This window comes from Pleurodeles waltl, chromosome 2_1, assembly GCF_031143425.1.
Source record: "Pleurodeles waltl isolate 20211129_DDA chromosome 2_1, aPleWal1.hap1.20221129, whole genome shotgun sequence".
NCBI lineage: Eukaryota > Metazoa > Chordata > Amphibia > Caudata > Salamandridae > Pleurodeles > Pleurodeles waltl.
The window spans coordinates 179,464,500-179,484,371 of record NC_090438.1 but is presented as its reverse complement, the minus strand read 5'-3'; the positions used below and the strand labels follow the sequence as shown (position 1 = coordinate 179,484,371).

General features: G+C 42.5%; 1 protein-coding gene across 3 annotated transcripts in view; it reads right to left on the bottom strand.

Annotated features, from left to right (window-relative positions):
* The window catches only part of CUL4B (cullin 4B), a 581,072-nt gene that overhangs the window by 502,257 nt on the left and 58,943 nt on the right, over positions 1 to 19,872 (bottom strand). For all 3 annotated transcript variants that reach the window (XM_069212058.1, XM_069212066.1, XM_069212075.1), the window contains exon 3: positions 17,002 to 17,117. In XM_069212058.1, coding sequence (XP_069068159.1) covers positions 17,002 to 17,117 — 116 coding nt within the window. The remainder of the gene's footprint in view (positions 1 to 17,001; positions 17,118 to 19,872) is intronic.

Genomic DNA, 19,872 nt, shown 5'->3' with positions numbered 1-19,872 from the left:
GTGACTGACGAGTTTCTTGTCAACTGCTGGTGAGACCCCCAGCCCCTGCCAGGCAGGGGGTTGGGTGGTTATACGGGACCTGCACCCAAGGCCCCGCCATGTATGGCTAAAGGCCTGCATGGTACGGGATTGAATGGGTACAGGTGGTTGGCTGCAGGACGTGGCCACAGGCCAGGCCCTGCGGTCAACTTCAGTTGCACACAGCCTTGGAGTAATGTATAGTAATTCAAATTACTTAAAAAAATAAAAAAAGATATTTACTGATATAAAACCAAGGTTTCAGGGACGTTCTAGTTAGGCTCACATTTTAAAGGCACAAACCCACAGAAATTCACCTATGATAATTAGTTATTTCAATCAACTATAACTCGTGCCGTAAGGTAACTATAACTCATAGCCCCACTTTGCACCGCTAATTACTATAGATATTACATCTTCTATGACATCATTGATAATATCACTAACGGTTACAGTAAAACAATTGATGAGAAAACTTTGGATGGCAGGGGCACATTGAATTATTTGGTCTGGGATCTCCCACTGGACCTTTGGCAGGAGTATTGTCTGGCAAAGAAGCAAACTACTGAGGTCACCCTGCCATCTGAGCCACAGAGCAGCTAGACAGGAGCAAGACAGGGTAACCAGGTTGCAGCAGACAACAACGGATGGGTATACTGAGCCCCCCGACTGCCGCCACACCGTCCTGAAATTGGTGAGGGTGAGAACCCTGGAGCAATGGGAGACATAAGAGGTACCCAAACACTTGCAGCCACTGCGTCCTCAAAACAAGAGCTTGTGGGAAAAATAGATTTTATCTCGATTGAAGTTAATTTCCTATGTGCTGTTGTGCTTAAGTTCATGGAGGGGTCACGGAAAATAAAAACAGAAGTTGAGGCTCTTCCTGCAGATGTGAAGGCTCCCACCCCTCTACCCCCCCAAAGGCCGTGATGTGAGGGTTAGTGGAGAAAACAAAGCTCCTAAATGATCAACTGGAAGACTCCGAGACAGGGACAGCACATACTTGGATCAGATGTTTAATAATGTGTTAATTGTGCTTCAGCTTTCTCCCTTGGACTTATTCTGCGGAGACTTACCAGCGAACTGACTGGCATTTTCTGCAGGGGGCTCCAGCCTTTTCTACGCAATTTAAGCCACGGGTCGGGAAAGCACTATGCGGGCCATGCCCTTTTCACTGGTTGTTTGTGTTCCAACAATTGCCATTATTTTGTTATTTTCCTTTACAGCAGGTTACTGTTAGCCAGTTCTTATCTGGGCGGCTTAGGACTCTCAAGGGATCTATGGGTGCAGAGGTGCTATCAGCCTTGACTGGTGGATGAACTGTGCCCCCATAGGGTCTCCGGTGTGTTAAAGATTATTTTGCTCAGTATTGTTTGTGTGTTGCTGTGTGGATGCCAATCTGAAGGGGTAGTCGAGGAGTAATCAGTGGCATCTTAAATGGGGAAGCATCACTGGGAAACTGTATCTCGATGTTTACCCCGGGGTGGAATATGTTTGGTTTTGCTTAATTGTGATTACTAGACAGAACCAGCTAACACTAAACACACACACACGCAGTCACCTTGGACACAGCAAGGCTGGCAAAAACCAGGAAATAGGTATTGGCCATGGGAGGGGGCGGTGGGAGCACTCGAAGTTCCAGACTCAAGGAATAGCCAGCTATGGCTGGGGAGGTAAATGTACTCAACTGGAACGACAGGGACCAGAAGCATTACACAAAATGGTATAGGGTAAATACTTACCTCAGGTGGCAGTGTGTAGGAATTGAACTCCTCCAGGAGACCCACTTAAAAAGACCCAGAGGTAGATAAACTGAGGAAGAAATGGAGGGGAGCAAGTGTATGCCTCCACCTACCCATCTTATTCAAGGGGAGTGGCCATATGGATAGCCCCGGGAGTGCCCTTCAGACTACGAGAGATGTGTGCAGATGCTGAGTGTAGGAAGTTGGCTCTGTATGCACTATTTCAAAGTAAGGAATAGTATGCACAGAGTCCAAGGGTTCCCCTTAGAGGTAAGATAGTGGCAAAAAGAGATAATACTAATGCTCTATTTTGTGGTAGTGTGGTCGAGCAGTAGGCTTATCAAAGGAGTAGTGTTAAGCATTTGTTGTACATACACACAGGCAATAAATGAGGAACACACACTCAGAGACAATTCCAGGCCAATAGGTTTTGTTATAGAAAAATATATTTTCTTAGTTTATTTTAAGAACCACAGGTTCAAATTCTACATGTAATATCTCATTTGAAAGGTATTGCAGGTAAGTACTTTAGGAACTTGGAATAATTACAGTAGCATATATACTTTTTACATAAAACACATTTAGCTGTTTTAAAAGTGGACACTTTTTTGCAATTTTCACCGTTCCTAGGGGAGGTAAAGTAATGTTAGTTCTTGCAGGTAAGTTAACCACCTACGGGGTTCAAATTGGGGTCCAAGGTAGCCCACCGTTGGGGGTTCAGAGCAACCCCAAAGTCACCACACCAGCAGCTCAGGGCCGGTCAGGTGCAGAGTTAAAAGTGGTGCCCAAAACGCATAGGCTTCAGTGGAGAGAAGGGGGTGCCCCGGTTCCAGTCTGCCAGCAGGTAAGTACCCGCGTCTTCGGAGGGCAGACCAGGGGGGTTTTGTAGGGCACCGGGGGGGGGGGGGGACACAAGCTCACACAAAAAGTACACCCTCAGCGGCACTGGGGCGGCCGGGTGCAGTGTGCAAACACGCGTCGGGTTTCCAATGTAAATCAATGGGAGACCAAGGGGTCTCTTCAGCGATGCAGGCAGGCAAGGGGGGGGGGGCTCCTCGGGGTAGCCACCACCTGGGCAAGGGAGAGGGCCTCCTGGGGGTCACTCCTGCACTGAAGTTCCGATCCTTCAGGTCCTGGGGGCTGCGGGTGCAGGGTCTTTTCCAGCCGTCAGGATTTTAGAGTCAGACAGTCGCGGTCAGCGGGAGCCTGGGGATTCCCTCTGAAGGCGTCGCTGTGGGGGTTCAGGGGGGGACAACTTTGGTTACTCACAGTCTCGGAGTCGCCGGAGGGTCCTCCCTGAGGTGTTAGTTCTCCACCAGTCGAGTCGGGGTCGCCGGGTGCAGTGTTGCAAGTCTTACGCTTCTTGCGGGGATTGCAGGGGTCTTTAAATCTGCTCCTCTGAAACAAAGTTGCAGTCTTTTTGGAACAGGGCCGCTGTCCTCGGGAGTTTCTTGTTTCTCTTGAAGCAGGGCAGTCCTCTGAGGATTCAGAGGTCGCTGGTCCTGGGGAAAGCGTCGCTGGAGCAGGGTTCCTTAGAAGGCAGGAGACAGGCCGGTAGGACTGGGGCCAAAGCAGTTGGTGTCTTCTTTCTTCTTCTGCAGGGGTCTTTCAGCTCAGCAGTCCTCTTCTTCTTGTAGTTGCAGGAATCTAAATTCTTAGGTTCAGGGGAGCCCGTAAATACTAAATTTAAGGGCGTGTTTAGGTCTGGGAGGGCAGTAGCCAATGGCTACTGTCCTTTAGGGTGGCTACACCCTCTTTGTGCCTCCTCCCTGAGGGGAGGGGGGCACATCCCTATTCCTATTGGGGGAATCCTCCATCTGCAAGATGGAGGATTTCTAAAAGTCGAAGTCACCTCAGCTCAGGACACCTTAGGGGCTGTCCTGACTGGCCAGTGACTCATTATCTCTCCTGGACTTGCCGTCAAAAGTGGGGGCTGTGTCCAGGGGGCGGGCATCTCCACTAGCTGGAGTGCCCTGGGGCATTGTAACACGAAGCTTGAGCCTTTGAAGCTCACTGCTAGGTGGTACAGTTCCTGCAGGGGGGAGGTGTGAAGCACCTCCACCCAGAGCAGGCTTTGTTTCTGTCCTCAGAGAGCACAAAGGCTCTCACCGCATGGGGTCAGAAACTCGTCTCTCAGCAGCAGGCTGGCACAGACCAGTCAGTCTTGCACTGAACAATTGGGTAAAATACAGGGGGCATGTCTAAGCTGCCCTCTGTGTGCATTTTTTAATAAATCCAACACTGGCATCAGTGTGGGTTTATTATTCTGAGAAGTTTGATACTAAACTTCCCAGTATTCAGTGTAGCCATTATGGAGCTGTGGAGTTCGTTTTTGACAGACTCCCAGACCATATATTCTTATGGCTACCCTGCATTTACAATGTCTAAGGTTTTGCTTAGACACTGTAGGGGCATAGTGCTCATGCACATATGCCCTCACCTGTAGTATAGTGCACCCTGCCTTAGGGCTGTAAGGCCTGCTAGAAGGGTGACTGACCTATGCCACAGGCAGTGTGAGGTTGCATGGCACCCTGAGGGGAGTGCCATGTCGACTTAGTCATTTTCTCTCCACCAGCACACACAAGCTGGCAAGCAGTGTGTCTGTGCTGAGTGAGGGGTCCCTAGGGTGGCATAAGTCATGCTGCAGCCCTTGGAGACCTTCCCTGGCATCAGGGCCCTTGGTACCAGGGGTACCAGTTGCAAGGGACTTACCTGGGTGCCAGGGGTGTGCCAATTGTGGAGACAATGGTACATTTTAGGTGAAAGAACACTGGTGCTGGGGCCTGGTTAGCAGGGTCCCAGCACACTTCTCAGTCAAGTCAGCATCAGTATCAGGCAAAAAGTGGGGGGTAACTGCAACAGGGAGCCATTTCTTTACACTGAGGTACCTGCTCCTCTTAGGGACACTGAATGGCCATGAGATTGGCTTCCTTGATGCATTTGTCTCTAACTATGACATTACAGGATTCTTTGGGAGGGTGCTCAACATATTCTTGCCGAGCCTGAAGACACCTTGTCTATGGGCGGACAACTTCAACTACATCTTGAGTGGTGCTAGGGCTAGCCCCCCCCAAAACTCAACACAAAACCGGTAATGACAGGGTCACTGAAAGAGGTGATGAGGAGTGTGGACTGTGTGGATGCGTGGAAGGAGACATCTAGGAGACACAGAGTACACCTACCGCTTGGAAACACAACTTAAAGTAGCAGGTTGGATAGAATACTCATAGCACCACTTAGCTGGCTGTATCATCGTGGTTGACTACCTTGGACGTTTCCTGTCAGATTATGCACCTGTGCTCTTTACACATTGATGGAGAAGGGTGATCCCCACCTATCCCCATGTGGCAACTGTGCCTTAAAATGCTGCGGGACAACACATTCAGGGCCGAGATCCGCAAAGCCCTAGAACGATATCAGGAGGGTAACTGGGGGTCCAAGGGAACCCGGACAAACAAGAGGGACGTCTTAAAGGTGGTACTGAGGGGCCAATGCCTACCTCGAAAATATGACATCAGGCGACAGATGAGAAGATGAGAAGAGAGCTCAAAGAACAGGAGGATGCCCTGGCAGACGCTCAGCGAGGGGGATCAGAAGGATCCACTGGTGCAGAGCAGCAGGGTGGATGAGACGTGGTACAGACTTGAAAATTTACACTGGAGAAATATTGGCAGCTGCTCCACGAGAAGGGAACCGGACCAGCTGCCTCCTAGCATGGTTACTTCGGAGGGAGAGACCGAGCTCCCCGATTTTATTGCTATAGCTGCAGAATGGAAGAACCTCCAAATCCCAATCTGCAATGAACGGTGCGCTGCGGCTGTATCTCGGCCAGGTGTATGGTCAGCCTGGTGGCTGGGTGAGCTCTGCAGGAGAGTCCTTTTTGAGAGCGCTGCACTTTCAAGACCTAGAGTTAACACAGATGTTAGATCTGGCCCTGACAGGGAATGAGATCCAGGAGGTGATTAAGGCAATGCTGAGGTGCAAATCCCCTGACCCGGATGGCCCTTCTCCTCCCGGAGGTTTATACTACTTACTCAGACATACTAGCTGAGCGCTTGCAGGGATGTGAAATTCCTATAGCCCGCCGCCCAGGACATATTGCTTGGGGTCAAGGGCAACGAGTTTTAATATTTATTTTGTTCTTGGGATAGGTAGATCCTTAAAGGACAAGGTAGTGAGGAGTGACATCAAGAGAAATAAAGCTACATGGTTAAAATCGAGAGGGGGGTGTTTAAGAAATGTGGGAAATGTAAAGCACGTGAAAAAGGAGAAAGTATTACAGAAATCAAAAGAGAAGGGAGAATTATTCATTAAATCAAAGGGCAATTTACATGTAAGAAATAATTTGTGGTATATATTTTGAAATGCAGTTGTCCTAAAATATAGGTAGGGAGCACCACACTACAGGTCTACAAGATGATTGTACAGCATCTTAGGGCAATAAAAAACTGATTTAACATACCCTGTTGTGAGACACTATAAGAAGCTAGATGGAGGGGAGGCTAAGGACCTCAAGTATAGAGTCATTGGTGGTATAGAGGTAGATGCCAATGTGGGGCACCAGGGAAAAGAAGAAGTTAAAAATATTAGAGTCTAAATATATACTTGCCCTTGATAGTAAAGAGTCAAATGGCTTAAATTGTGGTGAAAAAACAATATTTTGCCCATTAGAGAATGTACAGAGATTGCAGCTCGAAATTATACTTATTGTGACATATAAAATGCTACACACTCTATGCCATAGGTATGTAGATGGAAAGCTGTTCTGTTAAAGGTTATGGTTAATTTTAATGGTGTTTTAACTTTGTTGTTGAGCTGGAAGAAGGCGATGCAACACTCAAGAAGCACTATAGAGCTTATATCATAAATTCAGCACATTATAAAGAGAAAATAAATGTGTTCTTACCCTGGAAAGTCTGAGATTAGGCCTTTTCTAAATTATGTTTGAAAATAATGCAAGAAAGACGGAAAGTCTAAAATTAGAAGTCAATAAGTGTTAAATCTGTCACGAACATGCATAGCCACATCACTTAGAGAATGTTACCACCCACTGTGATATTTTTGTTTTTGATTCGTCTGTTTCATCTATCACTCATTTTCCTGCTTGCTCAGAAATAAGTGTTGGACGCTCAAGCATTAGACCTGGCAGGCAGACAAAATCTGCTACTAGGCAGGTGTCTTTTACAGCATTTCTAGGAGCCTGGAAACTATAAATCAATCAGGGATTTTGTAAAGCGCAATACTCACCAGTGAGGGCCTCAAGCCGCGGGGGGGAGGGGGGGAGGGGCGACTACTACTGCGGAAACAGTCATGTCTTGAGATGACTGTTGAAGGTAAGGAGGTTCTTGGTCTGACGCAAGTGGGTGGGAAGAATGTTCCAAGTCTTGGCGGCGAGGTGCAAGAACGATCTGCCACCGGTGGTTGTTCTGCGGATGCGTGGGATGGTGGCGAGGGCAAGGTCGGCGGAGCAAAGCTGTCGGGTCAGGGTGTAGAAGGAGAGCAGTGTGTTGAGGTATTCTGGTCCGGTGTTGTGCCTTGTGAGCGTGGGTGAGGAATCTGAAGGTTATTCTCTTGTTGACAGGGAGCCAGTGTAGGTCTCTCAGGTGGGCTGTGATGTGGCAGTGGCGGGGGATGTCCAGGATGAGGCGTGTGTTGTAATTGGTCTTCAAGTAGATGAGTATGTCACTTCTTCCCTCAGGACTTCTGCTTCCGATCAAGTGCTAATTTTTCTTCTACATACATATATCCACATCTGGTGGATACTGTCAAATGCGGGTAGTGATGCTTCCATGGTTGGTGCCCATTGAATGAGAGCTGAAATGGCTACTAAATTGAAATGCTAAGGCCTGCTTCGAAGACATCATATGGATGGCAGACTGGTTGTCAGTGAATGTTTAAGGATTCCTGTTACAAGAACCTTTTTCTATGATTGTCGATCAGCCTTGAACTTGCATAATCTGAAGCCTCCAGTCCTGTCACATCTATGTTTTTAAAGCATTCATGAACAAGAACTTTTAATTACATTAAGGTCTCCGAGCGAGGATTATCCCGCTCTCTTGCTTGAAATGATTATGTATGATTGCTTGACGTGTGTATTTATTTTACACCACACAGATATAGTCAAACCATTTGATGAATGGCTATTTAGTACATTAAGTTTCAGATCAAAAACAGGAAGAATCTTCACTGAATGTTCAAGGGACGGTATTTGTTCCTCTCTGCAAGAAGAGGAGGTTTCTTTGTCACTCCTCATGTTTATATGGCTTCCATGATTGGCTTGTGATTATGTGTATTTGTCGTGAGAAGGATTCTTAATCCACTATGGGTCGAAACGCTGTCAATTGCAATGTGAACGGATTTGTTTTCAACTATTGCGGTATCTGAAATTTCAGGACCCAAACTATACAAAAATTACTGTTGTTCCTTTGTCTTAAGTATTATATACGTTGCTGCACTATACTTTTTCACTCAGTTTGATCTCTACACACTTAAACTATAATAAGGAACGTACTGAAAGTTTTTCATTGATGTTTTGTAATACTTACATAAGTAGAGGATTGAATAGCTACAGATTACATATCATGTTTGAGATCCTAATTCAGCATACCATAAAGAACCTCTATTCTTTTTGTGGCTTTAAAATGAGACAAACATTTTTTCTCTTTTTACTTTCAAGATGAAATAGTAAATAAAGTTGTGTGAAATGCGCTTTGATACGACACCAATGGGTTTTATATATAAAAAAGGGGAAGATGGATTGGCGGTGAGAAGGAAGATGGGTACGTCTAGCCTTGACAAAGTAGGGCAGATTTCTTTAACCACAAAGCAGGTGCACGCCTACAGACTTTTCACACAGTAGGTACAGCATGGTAATAGTGCAAACCTCTAGCTCAAATACCAGGGCTGCAAAGTTACCTCACGCAAACCACGGAGGGAGTGCAGCTAAGCAGAAGTTCATACATAAGCACACACCTACTCAGCGAAGAATAGAACACCAGCAGTGATAGATACAGCCAACATCCACCAATCATATCACAGACACACACATTTACAAGCCAGAAACCTTAAAGTTGAAGTAACTCCAATTCCTCCAAAGTGATGATCTCAATCTGAATAAGCACAATGCAGAAGGACAAGCAAGAGGAATTCTTGGAGATTTTTGGGGATGCACCAGGAGACTGAGAGGAAAATGAACAGTGTTACCACTACACATTGGCAGACTGACCCTCATTTCTTTATAACTCAGATGAAAGGACAATCTAAAAATTTTAAAAGATCAAATATGAACTAGTAGTGTAAGCTAGTTAAAGTAATGTGGTTTTCCGTGCATATTTAGAGCACATTTGGTTCTTTACTATTTAGTAAGAAGAACTATGTGGGGTGTAGGAGGGGAGACTGGGTGTGACTCTTCTGTGAAATTGTTATACTAAGGTAGCTGCAGCTAGCCCACTTTCATTTTTAGAGAAAGAGGTCACTTCTCTTGAATTTCAATTGCGCATTCCCACCTCAAAAAAGACATATGCCAATTCAGTTCTACAGTAATGGAGGCATTAAAGAGAGTATTCACTTTAAACAAGAGCATGGGTTGTGAGGCAGAGACATGGAAAAGGGATGTCTGAGGCAGACGCATGCCATGTTGCTAAATATCTCACACAGGGGGTGCCTCATTGCTCAAGGACCAAGACTCCACAGAAAAATCACAAAAATGTACAACAATCTTTTGGCAAAATTGCTGTGCCTTTCTCAGCCCTGGTCCATAAAAGTGAAATTTAATTTCCTACAGGGTTGCTATTAAAAAAAATATATAATAAAAAAAAAAAAAAGTGTAATTGGTCAACATATCTGGAGAATTAAAACTTCTACAAAATCCTTCCAACAAACAGCGCAATACTGTATTCAAGTGCTATAAACGTAAGGATGAAAAAACCCTGTCCTTGACCCATAACACAATTGCCCACAGATCACCTTCGAAGATCCTTTGCTTAATTAATTCACTCCTGCATGTTAGGGAAAATTTTAAGTAAGTAGAAGGTAGGCCATTCCATTGCCCAAAAGGAAGGAACATGTTTTGGGTGACTCAGCTATGTTTTTTTGACAGGGTGAAAATAGACTATGCCCTCTCACAAGTGGAGCAGTTCAAATAAAAAAAACTGCATTTATGATCCAGATGCCAAAAGGGAAGCCACCGGAATAAGGATTTCATTTCAGAAATGGCTGCAAAGAAACGCAAGGTACCTGTGCATGTAAACATTTAATGTTAGTACGTGAACACCAGAGACAATGGACCATCAAAAGCTATGGGAAACCGCTGCATCAGACTTTCCACAATGCACATATTCCTGGATTTACACAACAGTTGCAAAGACAAAAAAAAGCTTTTAAGATAGCAAAGGGCAAGTTGAGAGACTGAGGGCTTGAGAACAAGGTCCTGGTCTCAGATAAATTAAAAGTGCTCAAGGATGAAAAGGAACAATGCTTTGCCTCGCCTTAGTTGGTGTGGCACTGGCTGGGTGGCTGTTAAAGACAAATGATGCTCGGAGAGCAAAGGAAAGTTGGCCTAGAAATAGGACCAACAGCCCATCTGCTTCCTGTGATTGGTAAAGAGGGAGACAGAGGTTGAAGCAGGAGCATGATACACACCCAACACCCCAAGGGGCAGTGAATGTGAACTAATATGTCGTGCTCAGTTGGGTAGCATGATCCTACCCTCTCTAGGTCATCCTAGTCAAGGACATTTGATACAATTCTGGTCGTAGTGGAGGCCTAAAGGAGGTGGACTGCTCATTTAACCCCTTTCCCAGCTCTTTTAGGCATCACTAGACTTTCTAGCTCCATTCTAGTGAGTGTTCTGGGGCATGTTCAGAGTAAACAACACTGATGTGTAGACTAGGAAAAAGACACGATAAATAGGGGAGAGAAGGAAGCAGGAATATCCAAAATACAATAATATTCAACCTTTCTAAGAAGGCTAAAGAAAACAAGTCTAAAATTGCGCAACTGTACACTCCCACAAAAAAAAAAAGAAAACAAAACAAAACAAATTAATAGTCCAAACAGTTGCTAAAGCCATAAGAGGAAAAAGTAAAGACCAAAAATGGAACCAGTGAAAAGAAAATATGGATCCCAATGGCGGAGAGGATTGTTTTTTCTTTTCACCAGACATTTGGTCACAAGTAATCTAATTCCTTGCAAAAGACTGAAGAATTGTAATGTGCCTCTGACATCTTAGAAAATGATAGAATCTGGCAGTTCAACATATAATCAGAACTGAATTACTAATAACAATCTGTGCTTGATTAAGATTAATGTACAAACAGAAATGCTGAGGATGTTAAAAAAAATATCTAATATTACAAAAGAGGCCCATCTAAAAGAACTACCACAGGATGGACTGGAAAAAGGATTTTCCTGTTAGAAAAACCTCCCCCACCAGGTTACCCCTTGGTGGCGTGCTTCATCATTGGGTTTATTCCCGTTCCGCTATGGAGCAGGGCGTGCTACGACCTATGGGATACGTGGGAGCACTGATGTAGTCTTGTCAATGTGAATCACAGGAGGGACAGGAATAGTGGGGTCTTGGGTGAGTTACAAATACCTGTCTCCTAGTAATGCCAATGATTTAATAGATCTGTTGGAGGCAGTATGTTTAAAAAGTGGCTGCTGAAGTGGGTGATGCAATGCACCTCACTTCCTAGTCTACCTGTTTCTGGGCCTTACCCCTAGGCTTCTATTCAGGACCAAGGTGGACTCCCTGGTGCCACTCCTTGTTAGACTACCTCTAATGAAAACCTAAATAATACATGCTTTGTGATATGGTGCAATTCACCTTAGTAATGTGGTGTCAAACTGCACCCCACTCGTGGGAAATGGCACTTGTGAATATCAGGACTGAGAGACTAAAGTACTCTCACAATCAACAGTACAAGACATACTACATTTGAAACTTTTAAACATGTAAACACGTGAAACTGCGGAAGTTTTTTGCGAGTAGATTTACTACACCAACGCGTGAAGGACATTTATCACACATTGCAGAAATCACAGGGCTTACTTTCTTGGCTGAAGAAGTAGACAGAATTTTAGCTTCAGTATGTCCATTTGGTGACACACCAATATCGGGAGAATGTGGGAAACGGTAAGGACTGGGACGAGCTCAACACCCTGAAAAGGAGTCAAGTCAAAACCATGATCCATGGGATCATGATGACAGAGTACCTCAGAACAAATGCAGCCCCACAAGGTCTCATAGTAAGAAATGAACCTTTCATTTTCCAACATGACAAGACTTTTAAAATAGACTGGTCACTTATATCTTGACATTGTACCTGGGACTGGTTGATTATCATCATTAAAATGGTAACATGACTATCAGAGGAACTAAACGGCGAGATTCTCACCACAGAGGTTAGCCTAAAATCATACCTATCCTTGAGGAATTAAATCAAACAATAAGTGAATATGAGGTATACCTTAAACAAACAAAATATCAAAAACTTAAGAAGGACATAAGCAGGTTTTTGAATGAAAAAGTACACCACTATATCAGAGAAGACTATGTCCCCTCAGGAAGGAATCCAGGGTACAATACGGACTCTGATTTAACTGACTCAGTCTCCAGCAATTCTGACTCCAACATGAAAGGACAGATTCAGGGGAGATGGAACAGAACAAACAGGAGAGCTGGTTTTAGAACAGGGAGAGGGTAGTGTACCTATTCTATGTATCCAGCCCTCTATGCATTAGGCCCCCCCCCACCACACCAAATGTATCATCCTCATTTTTAACACTGGGAACCCCAGGGTGACCAATTTCAATAGTACCGCCCTCCTTTATTTTTATTTTTTAGGAAGAGGCTGGACACGCCCAAGGGGCAAATCAAAGAGACAACCCCAGGTCCAATGGGCATCGGACCAAGATCCGGGGAGGACAACGACATGGAGCATGACAATCGAGAGTACACAGAGTCCGGACAATCAAGCAGGCCCAAGGAGTCGCACAGTCTAGTAGCAAATCTCAGCGACATGCCACTGACTGACGCACAGATAGGCGTCCTTGAGAAGGGTTTGGGTTTTGTCCCAACGGCCTCCCTGGACAAATTCAGATTGTGCATTGAAGTAAATGATTTCATTAGGAAGATCAAGCTAAGATCCTTTTTTGAAGGTCAGCCACCAGCAGACAATTTAGCACTGGGGGACACAGGTGTATGCAAAAAAATCGTCCTTCACACCTCCAAACACTTCTATCCCAATAGAAATCTTTGCCTTTGAAAAAGCGGTTCTGAAGGATATCAGTGTGTTTAATCTAAACACTTTGAGGTGTTCCATAATGCAACCAAGAACGAGAAAAAAGCCTTACATGAACTAGCTAACAACATAGTAGTAGTAAAACCAGCAGATAAGGGAGGCGCTTTCGTAATCCAGACCTTAGAAAGCTATCGTAAAGAATGTTTAAAACTACTGGGTGACACACGTAACTACGAAAAACTCAGGGAGGACCCTAATGATTTCCTAAAGGCGAAGATCCACAGCATAGTGGAGCAAGCTTTAGCACACAACTGGATTTCCCAGAAAGGAGATTTCCTAATTAATAAAAATACAGTAACACCTTTTTGCTACACTATCCCCAAAATTCACAGAAGCCTTGAATCACCTGCTGGTAGACCCATCGTATCAGGAATCAATTATTTTTTGGAACCTCTTTCCCATTTTGCAGATGCGTTTTTAAGACCCATAGTCCAAAACATAGATACCTACCTTAAAGATACAAAGGATGTACTGAGTCTTTTGAAGGACAAACCTTTTGAGCCACCAAATGAGATACTAATAGGACTGGATGTGGAAAGCCTAAACACAAACCTTCCTCACCCTGACACATTACACATAATTGAGGAGGTTATCTTTGACTTAGATTGGGACTACTAAACACCACGGAATGTGGTTATTGAATGCTCCTTCCGGGCCCTAACAAAAAAAGTTTTTTAATTTGAGAAAAAGTTGTACTTTCAAAAACACGGGACCAGCATGGGAAGCACCTTCGCTCAGAGTCTGGCCGGTCTCTATGTCCATCATCTAGAGAAAGAGAGAATCCTAAACCCCACCAATCCACACAGAGACAACATAGTATTGTGGAAAAGATATACTGATGACATACTGTTAATCTGGAAAGGGAATGAAACACAAGTGGTGACCTTTTTAGAGTGGTTAAACAGACAGGACCAGTCCTTGAAATTCACTCACACAATGAGCAAGGAACATTTGGTCTTCCTGGATTTAAACCTTATAGCCACCAATGGTGCTCTTAAAACAACCACCCATGAAAAACCAACAGCCAAAAACTGTTTATTCCTGTTCGATAGGGCTAACCCCGCAATTTGAGAGAGAACATACCATTTGGACAATTTCTCAGTTTGAGAAGGAATTGCGCAGAGATATCAGATTAAAAAAAAAAAAAAAAAAAAAAAGTCCAGAGTCTAGCATCTAAACTGGAGGCTAGGAAATACCCCCCCAAGAATAATCAACCGAGACATGAAGCGAGCTCACAATAACAGAGAAGCCCTTCCGGAGACCCCTCCCCAAAAAGAGAAGGAGGAAAGACAGATATGTATCACAACATTTAACATAGCCGCCAATCAAGTAAGCAAGATCATCAACAAACATTGGCACATCTTCAATAGTGGCTCATTAAATATTCCTAAACCCAAGTTTTCACATATATGTGGAAAAGAGTCTTAGAGACATGCTTGTACACACCCGCCCACGCCATCTTTGTGGTAAACCAGGAGATATCAACTACCTACCACTACCCAATGGACATTATCCATGTGGAAACTGTAGTGTGCGCCATCTAACAAAGGTCATTAAACAGGTCACCTTTAACGACAGCACAACATTGGACATTAGAGATTTCTCCAATTTTAACACTCAGCGAGCAGTATACATGATCACTTGTCCATGCAACCTACATTATGTGGGGAAGACCATCCGCAAGGTTAAGACTCGCATCTGCGAACACTGTAGTAACCTAAGATGTGGACGGGCTACAACTAAAATGCCCAATCGTTTCAAAGAGAAAGCACACACAGTGGAGGATTACCAGTGGGTTACCCTAGAACACCATAAAGAGATTAATTGTGAGTCTACACTGTTTGAAAAAACAACAACAATGGGGTTATAAATTATGCACACACAATTTGTCTTGAATAAGAACATACCTTGGAGCCAGCTGATGAAGTATTAACACCACGTTAATCATTAGTCTGATATACATCTCCAGAAATGAATGGTACACCTAGGCAGTGCAAAAGGTCCTATGTCCATCTCATTCCTTTACATTCCATAGTGTCACAAAGAGCTAACCCACAAAAATAAATATTAGTCACTCACATATATGTCACCATCACAGTAAGAATGGAACGAGTAACCCTTCATTAAACACAAGAAAGAAACTCCCAAATAATTATCAAAACGATATGGGAACCCCCTGTTCTTCCTCTGTAAGCCCTTGAAGCCCCAATGACCTCCCTGCAATTACAGGCATCCACAAGGGATACCTACTTTTAGAGTCCTTGCGGACCTCCCTTCGTTCCACAGGAGGTCGCCATCTTGGCGAAGTTAGCCGTGTAGTGTTGCACGCTTTAGCATGCAGAGATGCAAGAGCTGCTGCAAATTTGAACTGGCTCCCATGTGAGCATTCAAGTTTCAGACCCCGGGGAGGTGAGCATTAGGTACAGAGCAGTAGTGTTGCTATGAGGAAGTAAGTACCGTTAGAGCATTGTTTACATGGCGCTGCGGATACAGCAAGATGAATTGATTCTAAAACTTTGCCAAATCTTTAGAGTGTGACCACAAGCACACACACCCTCCCGGAGGAGCTATGATATGAGAATCCAAATACTACAGAGCAGGTTACGCATGCACAACGTGTGTGCTGTTTGGTGTGTTTTTACGTGTTTACATGTTTAAAATACACAGAGCATGTATTATTTATGCTTTCATTACAGGTAGTCAAACAAGGAGTGGCACCAGGGAATCCACCTTGGTCCTGAAGAGGAGCCTAGAGGTAAGGCTCCAAAACATGTAGACTAGAAAGTCAGGTACATTACATCCCCCACTTCCGCAGCCCCTTTTTAAACATACCGCCTCCAAGAGATCTATTAAAACATTTGAATTACTAGGAGACAGGTATTTTTTTTTTAACTCACCCAAGACCCCACCACTCCTTTCCCTCCTATGATTCAAAACGACGAGACTACATCAGTGCTCCTACGTATCCCGTAGGTCGTAGCACGCTCCGCTCCATAGCAGAACAGGAAGAAACCCTATGATGAAGCATGCCACCAAGGGATAACTCTGATGGGTGTGTGTTTTCTAACAGGAAAATCCTTATTCCTGTCCATTCTGTGGACAGACCAAGCCCCACAACCTCCTTCTCCCTCTTTGTTTTTGTAAATAAAATATCTAAACAGGGAGGGTATTCTAGCTCCTGTACGTATGTGAACTAATGCTCATTGCTTCAACCACTGATAGAGTGGTGCTTTACATCTCGATTTGAACTTTACAAATGTGCAAGGCAGTTAAGGAAAACATTCCACTTGGACAAAATATCCAGTGCTGAGTGTTAAAGTTAGTCGTACTTGGTTTGACAAAGAAAGCAAAGACAGGAGTTTAATACAGTGGAGAGGCCTACAGAAGTGGAGACAAAGGGCATTAGTTTAAATTTTAAGTATTATATATATAGCACAAACTACTGAAAACATGCTCCATTGTCTTCCACTAGAATAGCGTTCATTCTATTTTGATGTAATGTTTTGAATTAAAAAAAAACTGAAGAAAATGAAAAATTTCAAAGAAATGTGTACAAAACAAATATGCAGCATCCTGTATTAGTTAACACAAATAAGGGTTTTTAACACTTGACCAGTGAACTGGAGAGGTAGATAGAAGTAGACAATCCAAAGTATGAAGAAAAATCTATTTTTACAAGCTCTACTGTAGCTGTTGTCCGTCAGTGCATGTGTCTACATTTTAAACAAATGTTATCTACCAGTAACATTCCCTTTTACACGAAATTAAACCAACTGTATGACCAGCTCTAAATAAGTCTCAAGACGGCATCACACCTTATATATTTTTCTACTGTACTCCATATCTATCTCAGGCACATCAATAAGTCAACTGATTATCCAAACTCTGATGGTTCACCATTATTTCCATTTAAAAAATGCTATTTAGCAGTTACTGACCTGGTATAGTTCCTCTAAATTATATTTAATTGACGTGCTGTTCTGAATCGCTTCAACTGCTTCTTTCAGTTTTTGCCACGTTTCATCTGTGTAATTTTCAGGCAATTTTGGTTTATCTATAAAGTAAAAATACAAAGTTGAGAAATTCTGTAAAGGGCTGCGCATTCTGAATAGCAAACGGTAAACACGTGAGATAATCCAGCTACACTCTTAGAGCCAATCAAGGACCCCCACTGCCGCCAAAACTTCGGACAAAAGCATTACTTAGGCCCTGAACAGCAATGCCAAACTGGTGCAATAGGTATACAATGAATATGCCAGCGGCATCCCTAATACGCACTGTCCCACATTTTTCATGTCTCTTCCGTTTCTGCAAGATTTAACAGAACAGGTATTCCATGGTATGCTACAGTGAATTCAAAGTGAGAGCAGAGAGTAAGAAAATAAAACAATGACAGGAACACTTCAGAATAACACTACCCCTAAAGCAGCAACCATATTAATGAGCACAAAGTATAATTAGCTTTCATTATCAAACAAAACGTTTGTGTGGCAACCAACTTGTCATGCCAACAGAAAAACAACAAAGTTTAGTATCTTATAAACATACACTAAAAGAACTGGAGGGGGGGAACCCCACCATCAACACGGGTGTGAACATGTATCTGTTGGGTTCATGGGCAGTCAAAATTCTATTCTGAAGCTATGCAGCAATAGTAAAGAAGAATTTACCTTCAAAGCGCCAGAATAAAGGTTTGGTGAAAAATAAAAATAAGCCAAATGCCACAACCTAACAAATGCAAGCGTTGAAAAATACCTTTAAATGCCATCATTTTCAGTCTGGTGGAAAACGAGGAACATTTTAATCAATTGCGTATTACAAATTAATTTTTCAGAAAAGTGTGTGAGCATCCACTTTTATAGTCTCAATTCAATTTCCAAGTCCAAGATCACACAACACTTTTCCCTCACTCACGCCAAATGTCCCCATTCACTTATGTGACAATCCTTTACCTGAGGCTGACCTGCACATGTGCATTCAAATCACACACACACACGCTTGCTTTCAACTCTTATCACATATTTACTTCTACCCTCTATAAAACTGAAAGAAAACAAAAATCAGGAATTGGCATTTTCTGCGAATGAGACCATTTTCTGTTAAGAACACAAAAATATGAGCACCTTAGGAATCAACACACTGCAAAATTAAAACTCAAAATGTTACTGGTTCTCCCTGCCTTAATTCAAAACACTCATTGAAGAATTCCGACATCACTTTTTTTTTTTTTTTGTATTTCAATTCGTTACTATATTTTTATAGATACAAAATAAATACAAAATGTTCATTAACAGTATAAATTATACAGTATTTTTTTTTTTAGAGAAGAAAAAAAAAAAATCAAAAGGAAGAGAATCCAGTGTGCTAATAAAAAAATTAAAAAAAATGTGTAAGTACCTTCCATAGTTATTCTATATTAGATATGTTCTATATGAAACTTATAAAAGTAGCAATGAACATCAAATATATTATTACAAAGTATTTAAGCAAATCGCCTTTGTATTATACAATCCTATAACACGTTAAAACAAAGAAAGGAACAGGAAACGATAATTGGTTAAACCACTGTAAATATGTATCGGGATTGGAGAGAGTGTATTTAAGAAAAACAGTATTTCCCATTGATCGTTGTATGAATTGAAAAAGGGGCAGAGGAATTAACTTATTTAAAAAATTATTCCATATGTGGTCGAATTGCTGTAGGTTATCGTTTAGTTTAAATATCATTCATTCGAATTGTGCAATCTCAAACATATCTTTTAACCAAGTTTGGACAGTAGGCAAAGCATTTGATTTCCAGAAACGTAATATGTTAATTTTAGCTATACCGATCACTGTAGACAGCCATCTAAACACCTGTGAAGAGAGCTTACCTAGACCATGAGTATCATATAGTAAAAAATAAGCGAGGTGACTGAGATGAAATATTGGGGACATTTTTTCTCAGATATTGTAATATTTGTATCCAAAATTGTTGTATTTCAGTACATTCCCATAAGATATGTACGATATCGCAGTTGGGTTGGAAACATCTCCAGCAAGCACAGTTATTACTGAGTTTGGCAGAGCATAATTTAGGTGACCAGTGCCATCGATGTAGAATTTTAAATTAGTTAAATTTCAACCTTGTATCACGAAGGCCCTGATTGTAATTTTCCAGTACTTTAGACCATTCTTTGTCTGAATAATTAATATTAAGTCTTGTAGACCACCATAATTTTAAATTTCTAGATGTATCATCTGAAAAAGATTTATCAATTAATAATGAATATAAGCCAGATACCATGCCTTTGAAGTTTTTCCACATGTAGATATAACGAGCAATGGATGAGTGTATCATAGAATCTGTATTTGGATTTGTTATAGGGTTAAGAATTGACATTAATAATACATAATTATTAAATTGTGATTGCAGGAGTTTATACGTATCTTGTAGTTGTGAGAAAGGCTTCAAGGAGTTATTTCGCGTGTATATGTCTGATAGATTATTTTATGATTTTTCCAGACAAACCAATTAAGTTCTTTACCTTTGTATATAATTGCGGAGTTATTCCGTATTGGAGCATTTAAATGTATATGAATATTACAGTTTATAATTGTATATGCTTTTTGCCAAGCCACTTGGGAGAAGTAAATGATTGGATTGGAGAGTTTTGGACATTTAGTGTAATAGATAGCCATGGGGGTAGTAGTTTTCAATAGGAATTGTTCCAATTTCACCTATATGGGTGTGTTGTCATTCATGGATATCATAAGTTGTGTGTGATAGTTGTTGTGCTATCCAATAGTTTTCTAAGTGTGGAAGTCTA